The sequence below is a fragment of the Carcharodon carcharias genome, chromosome 2 (assembly GCF_017639515.1).
Source record: "Carcharodon carcharias isolate sCarCar2 chromosome 2, sCarCar2.pri, whole genome shotgun sequence".
Classification (NCBI taxonomy): domain Eukaryota; kingdom Metazoa; phylum Chordata; class Chondrichthyes; order Lamniformes; family Lamnidae; genus Carcharodon; species Carcharodon carcharias.
This window is the reverse complement of record NC_054468.1, coordinates 31,859,272-31,882,888: the sequence shown is the minus strand read 5'-3', so window position 1 is coordinate 31,882,888 and position 23,617 is coordinate 31,859,272. Positions and strand designations below refer to the sequence as shown.

Sequence of the window (23,617 nt, the reverse complement as noted above, 5' to 3'; positions counted from 1 at the left end):
TGAAAATGCCAGAAACACTAGCATAGTCAACAAATGTGTATGGAAATGACAAGTCAACATCTGTAGCAGGACCATCTTTAGAATGCATCCTGCTTGCAATGTCAACTATTCTACCTTTCCATTATGCTGTCAGACCTGTTCTGTAATTTCACTATTTGCCATTACAACGTTTGCCCGATGGAAGGTGAACTGATACAAGTCTAGCTTTCATGGCAGTGGATCGTAGGAGGAAATCTGATAACTCAATACAAACAAAATATATTCTGCCTACTCCAGCATGATGCCACTACCAAACACATCTTCCCTTCAACAAAAACAGAATTACCTGGAAAAACTCAGCAGGTCTGGCAGCATCGGCGGAGAAGAAAAGAGTTGACGTTTCGAGTCCTCATGACCCTTCAACTAGGTGAATCCAAGGAAGGGGTGAAATATATCTTCCCTTCACCTCCCCGGGGGCATTCCGCAGGGATTGTTCCCTTTGGGACACCCTGGTCCACTCCTCCATCACCCCCCACACCTCAACCCCCTCCCACGGCACCTTCCCATGCAACTGCAGAAGGTGCAAGACCTGCCCCTTTACTTCCCCTCTCCTCACCATCCAAGGACCCAAACACTCCTTTCAAGTGAAGCAGCATTTCACTTGCACTTCCCCCAATTTAGGCTACTGCATTTGTTGCTCCCAATGCGGTTTCCTCTACATTGGAGAGATCAAACGCAGACTGGGTGACCGCTTTGCAGAACACCTTCGGTCTGTCTGCAAGCATTACCCAGATCTCCCTGTCGCTTGCCATTTCAACACCCCACCCTACTCTCATGCCCACATGTCCGTCCTTGGCTTGCTGCATTGTTCCAGTGAAGCTCAACGCAAACTGGAGGAACAGCACCTCATCTTCCGACTAGGGACTTTACAGCCTTCTGGACTGAATATTGAGTTCAACAATTTTAGATCATGAACTCTCTCCTCCATCCCCACCCTCTTTCCAATTCTCCCCCCCCCCCCCCGACTTTTTCCAATAATTTATATAGATTTTTCTTTTCCCATCTACTTCCATTATTTTTAAATGTATTTCCATCCATTGTTTTATCTCTACCTTTTAGCCTTTTTTGATTCCTCCACTCCACCCCACCCCCACTAGGGCAATCTGTACCTTGCTTGTCCTGCTCTCTACCCTTAATTAGCACATTCCTCAGATAATATCACCACCATCAACACCTCTTTGTCCTTTTGTCTGTGACATCTTTTGGTAATCTCCACCTATCACCGGCCTTCTATCCAGCTCTACTTGTCCCACCCCCCCCTTAAACCAGCTTATACTTCACCTCTCTTCTATTTTTACTTAGTTCTGTTGAAGGGTCATTTGGACTCGAAATGTTAACTGTGTTCCTCTCCACAGATGCTGCCAGACCTGCTGAGTTTTTCCAGGTATTTTTGTCTTTGTTTTGGATTTCCAGCATCCGCAGTTTTTTGCTTTTAAAATATATTGTCATTTAGGGCCTGTTCAGCGTTTCTACTATAGTGCAGCTTGTATTCAACTGATCAAGCCCTTGGGGTCGACTCAACCTAACATCCAACTGCTATATCAAGAATGCTGGGCTAAGTTCATTATTAGAATTAGCAGTGTCTTAGCGAACTAAGGAGTTTTTAAAAGTTACATGTTTAAATATAGTGAAAACTGCTTTGCCAATGTTTAACAAGCCCAATTCATAAGTTATAGCCTGTGCCACATGATCTGATAATCATTGGCCAGAATTTTTCCGTCAACAACTTGGGGGCAGGGCCTGCTCGCTGACAGGAAAATGATGCGGGATGACGTTGGGAGGAACCCCCGACATCATCCCACCTCATTTAAATATTCAGGAAGGCGGGCAGACAGCGAAATCAGCGAATTGAGGCCATTGACAGGATAATTAAGCTAATTAAAGGCCCTGCCCATCCAACCTTAAGGCTGGCGGGCAGGCCAGGAGCCCCAGCAGGAAGGAGAAAAAACATGAAACCTCATCCACTAGCGGGATGAGATTTCATGTCTGTTTAAAAAAATCTTCAAGTTTATGTAATATTTATTTCACATGAGGGGGACATGTTAATTTTTTATTTTGCTATTTTTGATGTTTTTTTAAACTGTCACCAATCTCCTCAGGGAGCAGTGCGCTCTTTCGCACATACGTGAAAGAGCGCACTTTGACAGTTGGGGAATCCCTCCCCACCCATTGAGGGCTAAATTCTGCCCATTGTTTGTTATCCAAAGACTAGGAGGGCATGAGAGGGTTCAGACCATTTCAGGAGAACAAATGAAACAATGAGGGTGCTTGGCCTGACCCTGGACAAATGTTACAGCATTTGGGATTATGTATAAAAAGTCACACTTCCATTGACTGGGGATGAGGGGGCATGGAATCAGTAGAACTAAGTAGGAGAGAAATATCTGGAGTGCTCAAAAACTGCAACACCCTCTATTTATTAATAACAGTTACACATTACACTCGGGCTTATTTTTTACCCTTATTGTTTTAAAATATTCTTTGGTTAGTCACAAGAAAGGCTTACCGTCTGAACATGTCACAGACAATACAAAAAACACCAATTAAATTGAAGAAAGTATATACCTTGTTTTATCCCATGCAAATATAAATGTGGATATATTTATCCTGGTGCAATATACACAAAATAAAAAGCAAACTATTTGGTGAGGGAATTTGGCTCTTCATTGCATTTGCACTAATTTCCCTAGGGAACGTTTCTTGGTCACATTCATTTTACACATCATCAGCCCAAGCATCCTCATTGTCACTTGTTTTAAATCAAAACTATTTCACAAGCAGCAAAATAAAATTGATGCACAAAGTGAGTTGATGAGTTTTAACTTCATATAAGTGGAAAATGAAAACTTGTCCAAATAGCCCATAACATTCTAATTCACAATTCTCCACACAGAAAGCTTGTTAATGGTAGAGGTCAAGTAGAAGCTATGCACTTCCTCACGGAAAACAGAGGGAAGAAAAATATGAAGGACAATTTACCCAAATCATTTCGGGAGAGGAAATTAATTAACACTGGGGCACCTTTTCAGCACATACTTGTTAATAATTATTAACATATTCATCCTAAAATGTCTCTAAATAGATTACTTGCATGTCCCTCAGATGCAGTATGTGCTATAGAATGGAAGGAAACTATGGCCCAGAGCATCTGTCTCCAGATCATTGACTGAACGTGCCCTCCAAAATGCACTTTGGGATCTGCGGAAGCCTGACGCATTGACTGTGTGAATTGGCCAGGAAACTTGAACTTCAGATGAGCAATTCCCCTGCTTTGAGACCCCCCGAAAAAGTCTCCAATGCTGAGTTTGAATCATAGGCTGAATAGTTCCCAGGAAATGTTAGAGAAAAATCCTAGCTTAACTCCTGGATAACTATATAACTGATGCACCTGATTCACCCTTCACCTGATTAGCCCCAACCACCAGACTCCCCTGTCAACTCAACCTGACTTAGCCCACCACCCGACTCCCCGACCTGACAAGCCCTCCCAACCCGACTGCCCCCCTGACCTGACCTGACTAGCCCCCACCATCCAAAACCTCGCTCAACAAGACTAGCCCCCAGCAACCAACTCCCTGACCTGACAACCCCACCAGACCCAACTACCCCCCTGACACACCCACTAACACACACCATTGAGAAGCTTGCAGGTCTCTTCAAAAAAAAAGGCAGCCAGTGCCTTTAAAAAGTGGGCGTGGCAAACGTGCAGATTCTCTTTGCTGCTTCCCGAGAGAATTCCTGAGCTGAGAGAATTCTGATGGAGGATCCTCCATCGGAAGTCGGAGCCTTTTCAACTTATGCAGGCAAGTGGATGCTTTTCTTTCTGGTCAGAGTCAGACACAGGGGTCATAACTCTGACCAGAAACTTTGAGCCCATGTTATTACACATTTACCCAAAAGAGTTTTGGGTTTTGACCGCAGTCTTTGACTGTTCAGTATTATGACAATGTGAGTAAGTTCAATCACTCCTACATCACAGCACCCTCAATTTCCCAGCATAGTACTCTGCTACAGAAACAGCGTAAAAAGAGAGGCATCGCTCCTAGCTGCAATATGATTTGCAAGTCCTTTGGACAGAACCATTCAAGAAACTTTTGGCTCTTTTGTCCTCCCCATGTACCAGGCAAAAAATACAGGATGCGTCAGTAGTCAAACCAAATAGGTTACACTTCCAAACATGCTAAAAGCCACATCCCCAACAAGTAATAATGAATGGATTAAGCAGCATCTGTGGAGAGAGAAATGGAGTTAATATTTCAGGTCAAGGATCTTTCATCAGATCTGTTCAACTGAAAGCTCACCGACCTGAAACATTAGCTCTTTCTCCACAGATGCTGCCAGACTTGCTGAGTATTCCCAGCATTTTCTGTTCTTATTTTAGGCTTCCAGGATCCTCAGTATTTTGCTTCTGACAACAACAAATGCTCACAGTCCTAGCTGTAAGCAAATAAAAAAATCAAAAAGGCAAAAAAAGTCTCTCTCCACAGGAAGATTAAATATATAAGTAAAAACACAGCAGTCTGCCAAAAGCAGCCACTACAAGAGCAGCTCATATTCACATGATTCACAGATCCAAAGACTAATAACAGCTGGTCAAATCTATGCTCAACAGTGCCCTTGGCTTCATTATCCCTAACCCCCTTGAGAAGAATCGAGTCACATGTTGCATCGATGGGAATAAGGAGAGTGTTGTTAAGATCCAAGGTCAGCATACTGTACATGACAACTGCATTTTTCCATTATGCTATCCAGTATATAAAAAAAGGAGTGCATTACTCCAATTAAGACAAGGTAGCTCTGCCTGAGATTAAACAGTAGCCGAGAGGTTTTCAACGAAGCCGTTATACTAAAGCTGACAGTGAAAGGGAAGTTTGTATACATTTCATTCATGATGAGATGTGAATACTAATTCCAAAAATGAGAGAGATTCAAATAGGTGTATAATTCACCTCCCATTTTGTATAATTATTTATGACACAGTGCAACTACTGTTGCTTTTCAGGACAAGTGCTGTTTTGCAGAGTTGGCTACACACTCGAGTAGACGGTTGACAAACAATGATGGTGTGATATCAACTCAATGGGTCTTTTATGCTGTACTGCCCTCTCAGTGCAGCATGGCTCAAGGCCAAGAACCTGGATTTTCTTTGGGTGCGGGAGGGAAAGGAGAACAAAAAAGTAAAAGCAAATCAACTATTAAGTTAATATTTCACTGAGCTTCAATTAAGCAACATCTTGATTTTAAAATTCTCATCCCGGTTTTAAAATCCTTGCCAGTCCATGTAATCTCCTCCAACCCCACAACCCTCCAAGATATCTTTGCTTCTCTAATTTTGGCCTCTTGTGCATTCCCAATCATAATTACTTCAACCATTGGTGGTGATGCCTTCAGCTGCCTAGGCCTCAAGCTCTGGAATTTCCTCCCTACACCTCTCCAGCTCACTTTCCTCCTTTAAGACATTTCTAAAATCCTACCTCTGATAAAGCTTTTGGTCATCTGATCCAATATCTCCTTTGTGACTCAGTGTCATACTTTGTCTTATAATGCGGCTGTGAACCAACTTGGGATGTTTCATTACGTTAAAGGTGCTATATAAGTTGTTGGTGTTATTAACTACAGTATTCAGTAAAATCCCACTTGATGTAACATATGGCGTTCTGGTTATGGAAATGAAAAATAATAATGCTCCTGAGAGGGTAAAGAGACAAGTTACTACTTGATCGAGGAGTCTAAATTATAAGGAAAAATAAAGGTAGTTGGGCTCATGTTCTTTAGAAAAGGAAAAGCTCAGATGATCCAAATGAAGCTTTCAGGATTCCAAAGATGAAGGTTTATATAGCAGCTTTCATGGCTTCTGGGCTTCCCAAAGCACTTTACAGCCAATGAAGTTTTTAAAGCATAGTCACTGTTGTAATGTAGGAAATGCAACTGCCAAATAGCAAGGTCCCACAAACAGCAATGTGATAGGGACCAGATAACCTGTTTTTTTGCAATGTTGATTGATTGGCAGGACACCAGGGATAACTCCTCTGCTCTTCTTCGAAACTGTGCCATGGGACTTTTTCAACCTTTGAGGGGACAGATTTGGCCTTGATGACACCTCCAACATTGCAGCAGTCCCTCAGTACTGCACTGGAGTGTCAGCCCAGATTTTTGCACTCAAGTCCTGAAGTGGAAATTGAGCCCACAACCATCTGACTCAAGAGGCAAGTGTGTTACAACTGACCAAGTATAAAACTGTTCAAGGCAAACTACTCACTACAGCAAGTTTCAAACAGCAAAGAACACAGCACTTTAGAACAATTTACAAAGAATGGCTCAAGGAGGTAAAACTGGTTGTGTTTCTGGACAGAGGAGTATGGTGAAAAAAATGAGTAGATGGGGGTTGAGATCTCAAAAATGGATCGGCAGAGTGAGATATCCTATTTTATAATCTTTTGTGAACGTTCCTCCATTATCACATTGTGTATATTGGTTACTTGCCTATCTAGTATCCTACATTAAAAAAAAATTGAAAATAACAGGCATCTGCATATATTACATGGCAATCAGGGTGCTTCAGGCATCTCCCTGTGAGTAGATTAGAATGGCAAGCAAAAAAATTAAATATTGACCATTTAAATGTGGTTACTGGTTCTGGTTAATTAAAAAAAGTCAGTGCGGTGATGCATCACATTCAGTACAATCTGTCATTAAGGATAGTTAAATAGATATGAAACACATGAATGGATAACATTTAACATATTTTCAATGGTCACTACTAAAATAAAAAGTCCTACATAAGATGGACTGTAGTGGTCATGCTCCTAATTACTACACAAGTCACAAAATTGTATTTCTGAAGCTCTCTACAAGCTAAGATTACTTACTTCATTTAGAAAAAAAAATCTAACAGCATTAATAAAATAAAATCTGCATCCAAAAACATTAATGAACCATAGCAGTGACCTTCCAGCTGGGGCCTAGATGTAGAGAACACATGAGAAAGGGCAACAAAATCAAATCTGGCATATACGTGAACATTTCCAATACTTAATTTATCTGAGTCAAGGGTTCCTTAATACACTTTCAACCAGGCCATTCACTGCACAACTGTGTTCAGTGACTTGAAAAAGTGTGTTTCATCCAGCTGTATTCCAAATTAGAACTCCATCCAAAAACTGCCCTTTTTAAGTCTTCCATCTGCATTAAAGGCAGATGTCAGTCTTATACTTCATAGACAATTTTCAGGACTTCAGGAAAGAACTGCTAGATGGCCTTACCTGCACTCATACTGAGAAACTGCACTCAGTTTGGGTTTGATACCTACACAGGCTGGCTATGGAGAAATGAGCAGCTGAAGCTTGGTATGACCGACTGGTGGCACTGTCCTTTGCTGGAGAGTATGCTTTCTGTCTACACTATGGTCAGGAAGCACTATTTCATGTAAAGAGTAGTGCAAATCTGGAACTCACTCCCCCCAGAAGACCATGAATGCTAGATCAATTGAAATGTTCAAGACTGAGATTGATAGATGTTTTTTGGATAAAGGTGCCAAAGGATATGGAGCAAAGGTGGCTAAATGGAATCAAGATGCAGGTCACTGATCTCACTGAATAGTGGAAGAGGCTTGAAGGTCTGAATGGCCCTCTCCTGTTCCTATGCTCTTGCAAAACACAAGTGTCTAATTAGTGCTGTTTATATTTATGAAATAGACCCAAGACATTACAACCTTATTTGTGTTACACCTTATCCCAAAACTAACTTTCTAGATTATCTCAACCATGATACTGATCCAGGCATGGAACCAATATCATGCTGACAAGGCATTTATCTAAACACCAAATCCAAATTCAGATCAAGAGGGATCCTTAAGTGTTTTACCAGAACTATATATACGATTCCTTAATGGAAAAGTTGTTACCATATTTCAATCATTTTAGAATGAACCTTAGCAGGGATGAAATAAATGAATATATTTTGAAATTGTGCTTTTCAGACTGCAAGTAGGGAAATCTACTTCAGACCCTTTAAAAACAGATAACTCTTAGAATTTATATGGCTTGTATAATGCATGATCTTTTGCCTTCACCCCTTTAGATCTAGACTACTTTGCTACAGAATATTCATCGTGAACTCCAAACAAAATGTCATACAAAAATAAATATTCTGTTGCCAATTAAATAAACATATGCCCACACAAGCAAATCTCCTTTGCAATTTGGTGTGCAGTTGGAATATTAACGTAGCAAATGTTAGGATGATGGATATATTTAATAGATATTGTAGTTAATTCTGAAACCAAGCTGTTTTGCAACCCCCACAGAATAATAGATGGTTCAAGCACATAAGGAGACCATTTGATCTATTATGCCAACTCTCTGCTAGAGCAGTGTAAAACAAATGCCATGGTCCTCCTCAGTCCCCACACAGTTGCATCTTCCTCTGCTTTAAGTATTTATTTAACTTATCCTTGGTTAACTTATCCTTAAAAGATGCAGAGGACTCTGCCTTAACCTTATCCTGTCATAAAGTATTTCAAATTCCAACAACCTTCTATGTGAATAAATGTCTTTTAGCTTCTCCCTTCACTTTCTTGGTGATCATTTTAAATTGATAACTTTTCATGATTGAATACCAAACTAGGGAAAGGCTAGAACCCGTCATTTTTCAAAAATCTCCATTATGCCTTCTCTCCTCTGATGGCAGTGGTTGTAATATCTCAAATCTCTTTTTGTGACTCTAGTCTCCCATCCCAGATATCATCCTGGTGAAGTTATGCTGTACATTCTAACTTCAATGTCCTTTCTAAAAATGGAGCACTCAAAACTGCATAGAATATTTTAACTGTGACCTAACCAATGCTTTATATAAATTAATTACTTCTTTACTCTTGGGCTCTATACCCACATTAAAAATCAAATGTTCCATTGATTACAAGTGCCAAGTAATTGTGAATTTGAGCTCCCCAGTCTCTGTTCCTACATATTATTGCCTTTCCATTAAGTGCATACTTCCATTCTGTAGAGGGGCAAGAGTTTGGAAGGGTGGAAAAGACAGAATGGCAGTGGGTTTATTGCAATGAATGTAGCACTCTATTTAAAAAAAAAATGCTAGTTCATGGGGTGTGGTAGGATTAGGATTTACTGCCCATTCCAAAGCGTTGTGGAGAAGATGGTGGTGGGCTGCCTTCTCGAACTGTTGCAGCTGTAGTCCCACAATGCCATTAGCTAAGGAGTTCGAGGTTTTGATCCAGTGCCAATGCAGTAACAGGTGGTGGTGCTCCCATGTGCCTGTTGCCCTTTTCCGTTTATGCAGTAGAGGGCACAGGTTTGGAAGGTGCTGTTAAAAGGCAGCTTCGCAAGTTTCTGCAGTGAACAGTACAGATGTAGTTACATGATGGAGGAGTGTTGATGGAGGAGAGTCTGCATGTTTGAGGCGGTGTAGCATGCCAATTAAGCAGGTTGCTTTGTCCTGAATGATGTTGAGCTTCTTGAATGTTGAGAACACAGCACTGAATCAAGCAAGTGTACAGTATTCCATTACACTCCTGACTTTGGCCTTGTAGATGGTGGAAAGGTATTGGGGAGTAAGGTGGTGAATTACTCACCAGAGTATCCTGCCTCTGACCTGCTGTTGCAGTCAGAATTTATTTGGCTAGTTTAGTTCAGTTTCTGGTCAGTGGTGACCCCCAATATTCTGATTTGGGATCTGACGAACATCAAAAGGAGATGATTAGTTTCTCTCTTTTGAGATGGTCACTGCCAGGCAGTGCAAAGTGCTAATGATACTTGCCACTTAGCAGCCTAAGACTGAATGTTGTTCAGGTCTTGAAGCAGTCCATGCCTGCATGCAGCATTATCTGAAGAGTAGCAAATAGAACCTGTGCAATCAGAAAACATCCTCACTACTGACTTTATGACAGAGGGAAGGTCATTGATGTAGTAGCTGTAAGATAGTTGGGTCTACGACACTACCCAGAGTTACCCCAGCAATGGTGCCCTGGGGCTGAGATGGTTGGCCTCCAGCAAACACAACCACCTTCTTTTGTGATGACTCATGCGAGCAGAAAATTTTCCCTGACTCTCATCGACTTCTGTTTTGCTAGGGATCTTTGATGCCACACTTGATCAAATGTCCTTGATGTCAAAGGCAGTCACCCTCACCTCACCTCTGGGATTCAACTCTTTTTACCATGTTTGGACCAAGGTTGTAATGAGTACTGGAGCAGAGTCCTGGTGGAACCCAAACTGAGCATCAATGAGCAGGTCATTGCTTTGAAGTGCTGCTTGATAACATTGATGAAAAGACCCTCCATCACTTTGTTGATGATTCAGAGCAGACTGATGGGACATTAATTGGCCAGATTGGGTTTGTCCAGCTTTTTGTAGATGTCAGTGTTGCTGCTGTACTGGAATAGGTAGGCTACAGGTATGGTGAGTTCCATGCTACAGCTGGGATGTTGTCAGGGCCAACACCTTTGCTGTATTCAGTGCCTTCAGCCATTTCTTGATATCATGAGAAGCGAATGGAATTGGCTAAAATTGGCATCTGTGATACTGGGGACATCAAGAAGAAGCCAAAATGGATAGTCCACTCGGTACTTCTGACTGAAGATGGTTGCAAAGGCTTCAATCTTGTCATCTGCACTGGGCTCTGCCAATATTGAGGTTCATAGAGCCATCTCCTCCTTCCCCTTTAGTGCCCCACAGCCAGTCTCGAATTGTGGTGATGCCAATTGTTAATTTTTTTTTAAATCATTCGTATGACAGGGGAAGCAGTTATAGTTCAATGTTGAGGTTAACAATCTATTCAACTGCTTCAGCTGACACAGTGTGAATGGTTGTGATGTCACCATGAATGGCTCTCTCAGGGTAGAAGTTCAGTGTGATCAATGGTCTGACTTAGATAGCCACAGTTACAATTTGAGTTTTTCCATATGTTCCACTTGTGCAGCAAATGGCCACATCTTTCAAGGCCCATCCTCAGGCTGCTGAGGGTTGTCTAGATTTTCTGTGGAAGTTTGAAACCCAGGACTTTAAGCTGATCTGAATCTATTCCATTTAGCACAGTGCTAGTACCGTGCAACATGATGTGATGTCAGTCTGAAAGAGAGAGCTGTGAGGCAGTCACTCCTACCAATACTGTCATGTACAGATGCATCTGCAGCAGGTAGCTTGGTGAGGATGAGATCAAGTGGGTTTTCCCTTCTGTTGGTTCTCTTGCCACCTGCTGCAAGGCCAGTCTTGTAGCCATGTCCTTCAGGATTCGGCCAACCCAGTCACAGTAGTGCTACAAGGCCACTCTTAGTAATGGGAATTGAAGTCCATCATCCAGAGTACATCCTGTGCCCTTGCTACCCTTAGTGCTTCCTTCCAAGTGATGTTTAAAATGGAGGAGCACTGATTCATCAGCTGAAGGAGGACATTGGTGGTAAGGAGGTGGTGGTTTCCTTGCCTTTGTTTAACTCGATGCCATGAAAACTTCATAGGGTCCACAGTCACTGCTGAAGACTCCTAAGGTCACACTCTCCTAAATATATATTATAGTACCCCCATATCTGGTGCTGGGGGGGGGGGGGGGGAAGAGGGCGGGGTCTGTCCTGCCAATGGGGCTGAAAGTCAGTTGTTGGCTTTGTATGACCTGATCCGTCAGTTCAATTTGTGGGCGCGTGAAAAGGTTTCCTTTTAATAAAAGGAAACTACCCTTCTGCGTACCTCACACAAACAAGATGGTAATTTAGTAGCACTACATAGCTTAATGAAAAATAGGCACTATCCGCTAACACAGGTACAAGCTGCTAAACAGGATCATAGTTCTAAAGTTTCCCAAGTTGATTACAGTCAACAATGTTGCAACATTTAAGGATGGGATGGGACATGGACCCACCCATGCTTTCCCCTCACAGTCAGCTTTTGGTGTCAACTATCGAAGTTGCTGAATGCAAGGTTGGCGCTTCCCCAAAAGAAGGGAAAATAGAGAGGTTCTTCTTTCTCTTAGACAGAGAAAGTCAGGATTCTGAGAGAAAAGTAAACTAAATGGTGATTGGAAGAGCAGAAAAGGTTTATGGTCTTTTCCCTCCTCCCTCATAAAAAGCATAAACCCGAACAAAATACCATTTCAACCTGAAAATATTAGCTCAATATAAAACAGACACAGAAGGTGGACTTCTCCATTGAGGTTTGAAATGTTGCCTTATCATTCGCTACTGGATCATTTTATATAGAAATGCTGCAAGGAGACTGGGCACAGATTACCTCACTGGATGACACAAGAACAATGAGAAATCACATTTTATTCCCACAGTTAAATATTAAATCATATTTTTAAAGGTCTTTCAATAGAAAATCTGTACAAGTTTTATTAAAATTGATTAATTTTAGTCTTTAGAGCAAGGCATGAAAGGCAAATTCAATATTTCAATAAGCAAATATTTCCAGAAATAATTCTCAGTTCCATTTCACAGGAATACTAAGGCTTCTGACACCTACTTGAGAACAGACATAAATAACTTACACATTTCCCTTAAGATAGCAAGGTATCCCAAGGTGATTTACAAAGGGCCAACTCAGACACTGAGCAGGAACTGCAGAAGATCAAAGGAGGTGACAAGGTGGCAATTCAAAGTGGAAGGTTTTCAGGGGAACTTTGAAGGTGGAGATGGGGGAGGCACATCAAGAATTATGAAATGTTGCGGTGGGGGGGAGGGGGAGAGTGTTAAAATTATGAACTGCATTTTGACATTAGATCACAATGTTAGCAGCTGGTTGAAAATTGTTTGCGCGGAGTGGGGTGCTTTTCTTTCAGCATACGCAGGGCAAACATCAGTCAGATTTCTTTGGCTCAACTGAACACAAAAAACAATTGACTTTATTGAGGGACATTAATCATTTTATATTGCCCAATTTTAAATGATGGCATTAAACTTACGAATATACAAATTAGGAGCAGGGGTAGGCCCCTCAGCTCTTTGAACCTGCTCTGTCATTAAATAAGATCATGGCTGTTCTGATTGCAACTTCAAATCCACATTCCCACCCAACCCCAATAACCATTCATCCTCTTGCTTATCAAGACTCTATCTAGCTCTGCCTTAAAAATATTCAAAGACTCTGCTTCCACTGCCTTTTGAGGAAGAGAGTTCCAAATACTCATGGCCCTCAAAGAAAAAAATTCTCATCTGCCTTAAATGGGAGACCCCTTTATACTTAAACAATGACCACTAGTTCTCCAACAACAGGAAAAATCCTTTCCACTTTCACGCTGTCAAGACCCCTCAGGATCTCATAGGTTTTAATCAAACCGCCTCTTACTCTTCTAAACTCCAGCGGATACAAGCCTAGCCTGTCCAACCTTTCCTCTTAAGACAACCCTCTCATTCCAGGTATTGGTCTAGTAAACCTTCTTTGAACAGCATCCAGTACATTTACATCCTTCCTTAAAGAGACCAATACTGTACACAGCACTCCAGATGTGGTCTCACTAATGGCCTCTATAACTGAAGCATAACCTCTCATTTTTGTACTCAAAACCCATAAATTATAACATTCTATTAGTTTTCCTAATTACTTGCTGTATCTGCAAACTAGCCTTTTGTGATTCATGAACTAGGACACCCAGATCCCTCTGCACCATCTCACCATTTAGATAATATGCTTTTTTATTATTCCTGCCAAAATGGACAATTTCACATTTTTCCACATTATATTCTATTTGCTAGATCTTTGTCCACTTACTTAACCAATCTATATCCTTTTGTAGCCTCCTTGTCCTCTTCACAACTTACTTTCCTATCTATCTTTGTATCATCAGCAAATTTAGCAACCATACCTTCAGTCCCATCATCCAGGTTATTGATATAAATTGTAAAAAGTTGAGGCCCCAGTACTTATTCCTGTGGCAGACCACTCATTACATCTTGCCAACCAGAAAATGACCTATTCATGCCTATTCTGTTTCTTGTTAGCTAGCCAATCTTCTATACGTGCCAGTATGTTACCCCTCACCATGAGATTTTATTTTCCACAAAATGTAGAAGACCATCTCCAACAAGAGAGAATCCAACCATTTCCTCTTGATGTTCAATGGCATTACCGTCACTGAATCCCCCACTAACAACATCCATTGACCAGAAACTGAACTGGGCTAGCCATATAGATACTGTAGCTACAAGAGAAAGTCAGAGGCTAGGAATCATGTGACGAGTAACTCACCTCATGATTCTTGAAAGCCTGTCCATCATCTACAAGGCACAAGTCAGAATTGTGATGGGATACTCCCCACCTGCCTGGATGAGTGCAGCTCCCAAACATTCAGGACAAAGCAGCTCGCTTGATTGGCACCACATTCACAAACCTTCACTCCCTCCACCACCACCACCGCACAGTAGCAGCAGTGTGTACCATCTATAAGATGTACTGCAGGAATTTACCAAGGCTCCTTCAACAGCACCTTCCAAACACACGACCACTACCACCTAGAAGTACAAGGGCAGCAGATATATGGGAACATCACCACTTGGAAGTTCCCCTCCAAGTCACTCACCATCCTGACTTGGAAATATATCACCATTCCTTCACTGTCACTGGATCAAAATCCTGGAACTCCCTTCCTAACAGCACTGTGGGTGTATTCACACTACAGTGGTTCAAGGCGGCAGCTCGCCATCACCTTTTCAAGAGCAATGAGGGATGGGCAATAAATGCTGGCCCAGGCAGTGAAGCCCACATCCCGTGAATGAAAAACAAAATAAATAACCTTTGATGAGGCACCTTATCAAATGCGTTATAGAAATCTAAGTACAGTACATCCACCAGCTTTAGCCACAACACGTTACTTCTTCAAAAAACTCCAATAAATTGGTTAAGCCTGATGTCCTACACAAAAACATGCTGATTCTGCCCGATTACCTTGAATTTATTTAAGTGTTCTACTATAACTCTTTAATAAAATCTTCTAACATTTTACCTATGACAGATGTTAAGCTAACTGGCCTGTAGTTTCCTGCTTTCTGTCTCCCTCCGTTTTTGAATAAAGGAGTTACATTCACTATTTTCCAATCTCAATGGAACTTTCCCCAAACCTAGGGAATTTTGGAAAATTAAAACCAATGCATCAACTATCTCACCAGCCACTTCTTTTAAGACCCTAAGATGAAGTGCAACAAGACACAAGGACTTATCAGCCTGCAATCCCAACAATTTCTCAGTACCACATTGCCTGATGATTGTAAGTTTTCTGAGTTCCACCCTCCCTTCCATTTCCTGATTTACAGCTTTTTCTAGGATGTTACTTATATCCTCTATAATGAAGACTGATGCACAATAGCTGTTTAGTTATCTGCCACCTCCCTATTTTCCATTATTAATTCCCCAGACTCGCTTTCTATAGGACCAATGCTCACTTTAACTATTTTCTTTTTTAAATATCTTTCTGCTTTTGTATTTCCTGCTAGTTTTCTCTCGTACTCTAATTCAACTCCTTCTTATTCCTTTTTTTTTCGTCATTCTCTACTGTTTTTTATATTCTGTTCAATCTTCTGACCTGCCACCCATCCTTGCGCAATTATATGCTTTTTCTTTCAGTTTGATACTGAGTTTAACTTTTTGAATTAAGCACAGCTGGTGGGTGCTCCCCTTGGAATTTTTTTCTCTCGTCAGACCGTATCTATTCTGTACATTCTGAAATATCCCTTTACGTGCCTGCCATTGCATCCCTATTGACCTTATTCGCCAGTTCGCTTTCACTAGCTCAGCTTTCATGCCCTCATAATTGCGCCAATTAAAGTTTAAAATTCTAGTCTTGGACCCACCTTTTTCTCCCTCAAACTAAATGAAAAATTCAATCATATTATGATCGCTGCTACCTTGGGGCACCTTCACTATTAGGCCATTAATTAATCCCATCTCTTTGCCCAATACCTGGTTTAGCATAGACTGCTCTCTGGTTGGTGCCAGAACGTGCTGTTCTAACAAACTATCCCAAAAACATTCTACGAACTCATCTAGACTACCTTTGTCCATCTGATTCTCCCAGTCTATATATAGGTTAAAATCCACTATGATTATCACTGTGCCTTTCTGACAAGCTCCCATTATTTCTGCCTTTATACTCTGTCCTACCATGTGGGTACCGTTAAAAGGCCTGTACACCACTCCCACAAGTGTCTTCTTGCCTTTATCATTTCTCATCTCTACCAAACTGCTTCTACATCCTGATTTCCAGAACTTAGTTCTTCTCTCTCCATTGTGCTAATACCATCACTAATTAACAGAGCCACCCCTCCACTTTTTCTTAGCTTGCTGTCCTTCTTAAATGTCAAGTTCCCTTCAATATTCAAATCCCAATCTATGTCATCCTGCAGCCATACCTCTGTAAGGGCTATCAGATCGTACTTATTTCTATTTGCGCTATCAGTTCATCTATTTTGTTTCGAATGCTACATGCATTCAGAAAGTGCCTTTAGTTTCGTCCTTTTATTATTTTTGTAGCATCTAGCCTTGTCTGCTGATTACTCTTAAGATTTGTACTCTCTATCCCTTCCTGTCACATCTGTTTATATTAGTACCTTTCTCTCTTGCCTGGTCTCTACTCGATTTACCACATCTTCCCAAATTTGATCCCTTGCCACCACTATTTTCTGTAAAAGCCTTTCCACTTCTTGTTATGCGACTTGTTGGAAAACTGGTCCCAGCATGGTTCAGGTGATGACCATCCCAGTGGTATAGCCCCTACAGAAGATTATAGCCCAGACAGTGAAGACAAAAAAAATCTATTCCATTGGTTTCATAAGCAAGTGTTGTAAACATGGAGAAAACAGATTAAAATAGATTAAATGCATTTAGTATAATATTCAAGGCTTTTGAATATAATAAATTTCATAATCATAGCAGCCTGAAACGAATAAAGCAGCCTTATAAATCATAAATAGTGACAATTATAAAGCACCATTAACACCGGAATATATTCCAAAGAACTTCACAAAAACATTCACGAAAATGGGGTGAAAAAAACAGAAAAGCCAAAATTAAGTGGGATTAGAAAATGTTATTTAAGGTATGGTTTAAAAGACAAGTTTTGGGAAGGACTGTGGAGATAGAAGACAACATAACAATCCTTGGAGTTTAGGAGAACTGTGATGCTTGAGGAAGTTCCTAAAGTACAATGAGTGACACCATACACACAACGGGCCAATGCTAGCTAGCTAAAGCAGATGGCCTTAACTTGAGACAAATAAAATTATAAACTCATAACACTTACATAAAGTGAGAGTAGTAGAACAATAAAAGAAAGCAGTTTGCCTTGAGGAGGGGTTCAAAATTGTCCTAGACGATCCTGGAGTTGTGAAAATTTGGCTACAGAGTGCACAAGGAGATATTGTTTGAGGTGGTCAATGAAGATTTGGGTTGGATGATTAGGGTAGATGGGCTCTATCTGCTCTGTGGCCTACAGAGATAGAAGTCATACGAGCAAGGGGGAAGGGTTTGATATTTTTTTATTTTTAAGGTAGATGATAATTTACATTCCAAGTGATTTTGTTTACTATTTCGGGTACTACTTACGATCATAAGTGTAAAATAAGGGGGAAAAAGGCCTCTCTTATTCACCAGATGGCTTTGAGGCACAATGATTAAACTGCAGAGAGGAAGCCATTGAGAATGCAAAAGGAATCAGTTGTTCCCTTGTAGCCAAATAAACCATATTTCGAACATCTGTTCTACACCAGCATGACTTAGTTACCAATTGAACAAAGTGCAAAAAATACTTTGGCCATCACGGTCCAGAGACATCAATCAGGAGTGGGGACAATCATGGATACTTTAAATTGGAGCGTTAGCAATTCATTCTTTGCAACAAGCAGTATGTTGAAAGCACTGTCTGCTGACAAAACTTCTCCAAAAGACTGAATTGCTGTTGTCATGCCAGTACAGACACGTCATACTATAATCTTTCAGTATATACTTTTAAAAATTGCACACCAAGTGATAAGATGGCTGCCATAAATCATGTGACTTTTGGGATTTGGACTACAGACAGTATCAAGTTTCTAATGAATACCTAATGAAATATGGATATAGGTGAGGGTACCTCACAGCCATCTGTAGAATTCACACATCTCAATGCTTAAGGCTAGCCAACACCTAAAGACTATAGCGTTTCCAGACTGGCTATCTTCATGCTTCACACTGGACAAAAAGGAAGATAAAAACTCAATGACCATTATCAATTTTCCATTGTATCACAATGGTTTCCCCCATCCAAACCAGCCTAGGTGGGCTTGAGAAGTGTTAACCCAGCAGTCATGTGATCGAAACTGTTTTCAGAGACTGCAGCCTTAATATACCAGGGTGCATCAGAACCATCAGTCATCAGCCAATCTGAGAACCAGACTCAAACTAGTGGCAAGTTATCCCTGTTTCAGTTTCAAAGTTCACCTGAGAACCAACCTCCTGGATATTTGACTACAAGAAACCTCACAACCTGCTGTGAAAACTTCTCTTTACAAGACCCTCACTTTAACTAATTCTTCGAATCCATTCAATGAACTACAAGCCTGCCACAAAGGAGAACCGGACATTGTAAATTAGAGATTGAATTAAGTAATCTGTAAAAGTGCACTATCTTTATCTGTATCATGTATGTGCGTTTGCCTGCACAAAGCCAATCGTATGATGATGCAGTAATTTGGGGCAAGTGTATGAGAATAAGTAATCTTTATTTTAAGCTCAAGAAAGGTGCTGCTGAATTATTTAATTGGAATACACACTCCAAGGGTAAGAAAAGACACACATCTTTCCATACAAAACATATACAGATTACGGGCAGTAAGAGAGCAGATACATTCTGTCTGTGACACTGTTTTCTGCTTGTCAATAGATATTCACTGTGGAACTTGTGTTCCATGTCTAAAAAAAAAGTGAATACGTGCTTAGAAACAGCTACTGGGAGCATTTTGTGCATCAAAGCTATTCTTCAAAGCCTATATTTCCCTTATAATGAGACTTACTCGATAATGAGGACAAAGTGCTCCCTTTTGAGAAGGAAAGCATTTGTTTCTTAAAATGAGATTTTTACTGGATTAAACAACAGGAATAGAAGGCTTTCTGTTTTATGTCAGTCACTTAGCAAATAGTAAATGCATTATAAATTAATGAAACGTTACCTGGTCATTTCATCATCACCCATGACTTTGGTAATTGGCGAGTATCTGCCTGGTGATGATGGAGGAAGAGTCTGTTTGTATTCTGTACTCCCTAAATAGTTTGATGGTGTGATATGATTTTCCAATTGGGAATAGGCTAGAAGAACACAAAGCAAAATAGTGTGCATTGGTAACAGAATTATATTTATCCAAACATCTTGACAGTTTTCCTACAATATACTGAAAATCAATGCAGTCTATGTTCCTGGAATGCAAATAAATCTGGGTAAACATTCAATTCAAACTGTTTTTCTTCATCCCACACAAAATGCTTTGGCAAGTTTGAATTAAAAAGTAGCTTGTGTTGAGCATTCTCAAGCACTGCCACTATTCCACAAAATGTGTAAATGGGCTGGTGATTCCACATCTTGATGCACCAGGCTAGAGACTATTACTAATGGATTGGATCCTCAACCTTAATCACATTTTCACAAGGAGACAACAAACAGAGGTTAGTTGCTTTTTCACCAGAAGCAACAAACAGACAGCAAGTCACCCTAACTTGTGTCAGTTAAAGAATGTAGTTGTGAATGTCATGACTGCAAACCATCCACCTTACTTCAGAGTGATACATGGCACAGGACCATGGGAGGAAAAAGAGGACAAGAGAACACAACAGAGATGAAGAGGAGAAAACTTACTATAGACTTTAGAAGTGGCTATATAACCACATAGGGAAATGTGTAATTCTGCACTTCCTGCCATGTTTGCAAATTGAAGAAACTCTTCCTAAGTCTCTCACCATATCACTTTCCAGCTATTGCCTTTGACTTTCCATTCAGCATGAGACAGCTGCACTTGTCAATCTGCTCAAAGACTCCTTCACTTTGACACCTTTGGACCCATTAAAACCTTTACTTTTGCTCGTCATTCCCTTCAATACAGTCCTAGTCTTCATTTCTTCAAGTCCAACTGGTGCTCAACTGTTTTAGCCATCTATTGATCCATTTAGCCATCAGATTTGACTAGACATCAGGAATTAGCCTGGAATCAAGAATAACCCCCACTCCAGCCCTGACTCCTTTTCTCCAATATCAGCCAATTCTATAGCTCCCCCTATTCTGCAAGGTCAATTTCCAACTTCAAATGCAAAACGTTCAGAGACCTTCTGTTCAGCTGGCTCTACTGATTCCCAGCCCACTCCCTATCCTAGCAAACCAAACTTCCCTGCAGACTCCCCCATGCACTAGGCTTGACCCTGCTCATCTCCTATCTCTCCCCATCTGCTCCAAGATAAGCTGATCCAATTCCTACCCACGTGACTCCATTTCCATTAAAGTAATGACCACAGCTTGCATTCGTGGCTCCCATTCTCTATAACACTGTAAAATGTTCCTCTCTCTTCATGTACTATCCCACTTGGCTTTCAAAGTCACCTTTTATCACCCCAACCCTTTGAAATCAACCCAGTTGGTTCCTGACCTCACTAAAGCCTTGGTTCAAACATGGAGAAAAGGGCTGAACTCCAGAAGTGAGGTGAGAGTAACTGCCTTGACATCAAGGCAGCATTTGACTGTGAGACATCAGGGACCCCAACAAAACTGGAGTCAATGGGAATCAGGGGGGAAACTCTGCTGGTTGGAGTCACAATAGCAGAAAGGAAGAGTGGTGGTGGTTGTTGCAGGTCAATCATCTCAGTTCCAGAACATCACTGCAGGAGTTCCTCAGGGTAGTGTCTTAAGCCCAACCATCTTCAGCTGCTTCATCAATGACCTTCCTTCCATTGTAAGGTCAGAAGTGGGGATACTCCCTGATCATTGCACAATGTTCAGCACCATTCGCAACTCCTCAGGGACTGAAGCAGTCCATGTCCAAATGCAGCAAGATCCAGATAATATCCAGGCTTAGGCTGACAAGTGACAATGACCATCTCCAACGAGAGAATCTAACCATCGCCCCTTGACATTCAATGGCATTACCATTGCTGAACCCCCACTATCAACATCCTGCAGAGTTACCATTGACCAGAAGCTGAATTGGACTAGCCATATAAATATGTGGCTGGCTACAAGAGCAGGTCATAGGTTAGGAATCCTGTAACTCAGCCCCCGACTCCCCAAAGTCTGTCCACCATCTACAAGGCACAAGTCAGAAGTATGATGGAATACTCCCCACTTGCCTGGATGAATGGAGCTCCAATAACACTCAAAGAGCTTCTCACCATGCAGGACAAAGCAGCCCACATGATTGACGGCTCATCCACAAACATTCACTCTCTCCACCACTGATGCACAGTAGGAGCAGTGTGTACCATCTGCAAGATGCACTGCAGGAACTCACCAAGCCTCCTTAGACAGCAGCTCCCATACCAAAGAACACTACCAACCAGAAGGCAGGAAACACATGGGAATACCACTAACTGGAAGTTCCCCTCCAAGCCTCTTACCATCCAGACTTGAAACTATTTCACCGTTCCTTCACTGCTGCCAGGTCAAAATCTGGAACTCCCTCCCAAACAGCACTGTGGGTGTACTTAGACCACATGGACTGCAGCAGTTCGAGAAGGCAGTTCACCACCATCTTCTCAAGGGCAATTGGGGATGGGCAATAAATGCTGGCCCAGCCAGGGACGCCACATCCCAATAATGAATTAAAAAAATAATAAACCTCAACCTATCCTTGCAAGGATCCCCAATCTCCTTTCAACCTCAAGGTCTTTGAATGTGTTTCTATCCCTCAAATTTAGCCCATCTTTCCTGCAACTCTACATCTGAAGTTCTTCAATCATCTTTCCACTACTGCCAGAGCACTGAAACAGTCATACAAAGTCACAGATGTCCTCCTATCATTTATCCCATCTCGTCCACTATGCAACTTTTGACATGCTTGTTCAGATCAATGTCCCTTCAATGTCCTTACTTGATTGTTCAGCTCCCTGTTCTTGCTTGGTTCCAATTTTACCTATTCAAGATCAATTATATGGTCTTCAGTAGCACCTTCTTTTTCTGCCCCACACCATTCCCCTACCTGTGACAGAGACTGGAGGTCACACATTGGACTCTCCAGTCACCTGAGAACTTGTGGAAACAAGTCATCCTCGACCCCAAGGGATTGCCTAAGGAGGAGGAGGAAAGTATACCTGTGAAGCGTGTTTTTCAGTTGTATTAAAAGTAAAAGGAGAAGAATGTCTTATAGTTTAAAGTGTAAGTTGCCAATAAAGGTAGTGTTTAGTCAATGGTGCTTTTAGTCCGTTATAGGAAAAATCTTAAAATGTGTAATCTTGTTGAGGTATCCTTTCAGCTATTAACTGGAAGTGAAATTTCTTTTTGGAAGTTATTGGTCTCTATGGGGATTACAACAAAATGCTAGAATCCATTATTAAAGAGATAGTGGCAGGACATTTAGAAGATCATAATACAATCAGGCAGCCAGAATGACTTGTGAAGGGTAAATAGTATTTCACAAATTTATTCGAATTCTTTGAGGATGTAGCAAGCAGGCGGATTAAAGAATACCAGTAGATATAGTGTAAGGGCATTTGATATGGCGCCACGTAAAAAGTTCCTGCACAAGATGCTCATGGTGATATATTAGCGTGGATAGAGGATTGGTTAACTAATAGGAGGCAGAATTGGAATAAATGGATCATTTTCAGGTTGGCAAGTCGCAAAGGGATTATGGATAGGTCAAATGAGTGGGCAAAGTTTTGGCAGATGGAGCTACAGAGAATTGAGGGTTATGAGCCACAGGCAGGAAAATGAAGCTAAGGCCACAATTGGATCAGCCATGATCTTACTGAATGGCGGAACAGGCTCAATGGGCCAAATAGCTGACTCCTGGTTGTTTTTATGATGTTATGATCTTTGTTCAACATCAAACCTTTGATAAATTGCAACTTCCTTTACTTGTACTTTGAAAAGCAATGACAATTTCTGTACCCTGCCACAGATTGAATTACTCCATCCCCAGCCAATAGGAACTGAGCTTCTGAACCTCATACAGAGTCTTTGTGATAGTGGGTAATATCGCCTGCCTCAGCCCATCTGCTACTAAAACTACCATTCATGTCCATGGCCTCTGAATTCAACTGCTTCAATGCTGTTTAGGTCAGATTTACATCCCGCACACTGTAAAGTTCAGTTCATGCAGAACATTGATCCCAGTATCCTGTCCAGCATCAAATCTCACTCATCTCCTTCTGACCTACGTTGGCAAACATTCCACCAACACCTCTGATGTAAAATTATCATCCTCTTCTTTAAATTCCTTTACGTTCTTGTTCATATTACCTGCTCCAGACCTGCCTCCTCCCCAGCTCCTTACGTGTGGTCTTGTTTTTTTATCTACAACTGTTGGCTGTGCATTCAGTTATCTAGGCCCCACACACTGGAATTCCGTCCCTACACTCTTGTGCCTCTCCATCTCCCTCTCGTCAAGACCTTCCTTATAACTCATTTC

General features: G+C 41.3%; 1 protein-coding gene across 7 annotated transcripts in view; it reads right to left on the bottom strand.

The window, feature by feature from the left end:
• The window catches only part of dlg1b (discs large MAGUK scaffold protein 1b), a 386,920-nt gene that overhangs the window by 97,704 nt on the left and 265,599 nt on the right, over positions 1-23,617 (bottom strand). For all 7 annotated transcript variants that reach the window (XM_041206085.1, XM_041206028.1, XM_041206037.1 and 4 more), the window contains one exon: positions 19,181-19,316. In XM_041206085.1, the coding sequence (XP_041062019.1) occupies positions 19,181-19,316 (136 nt within the window). The remainder of the gene's footprint in view (positions 1-19,180; positions 19,317-23,617) is intronic.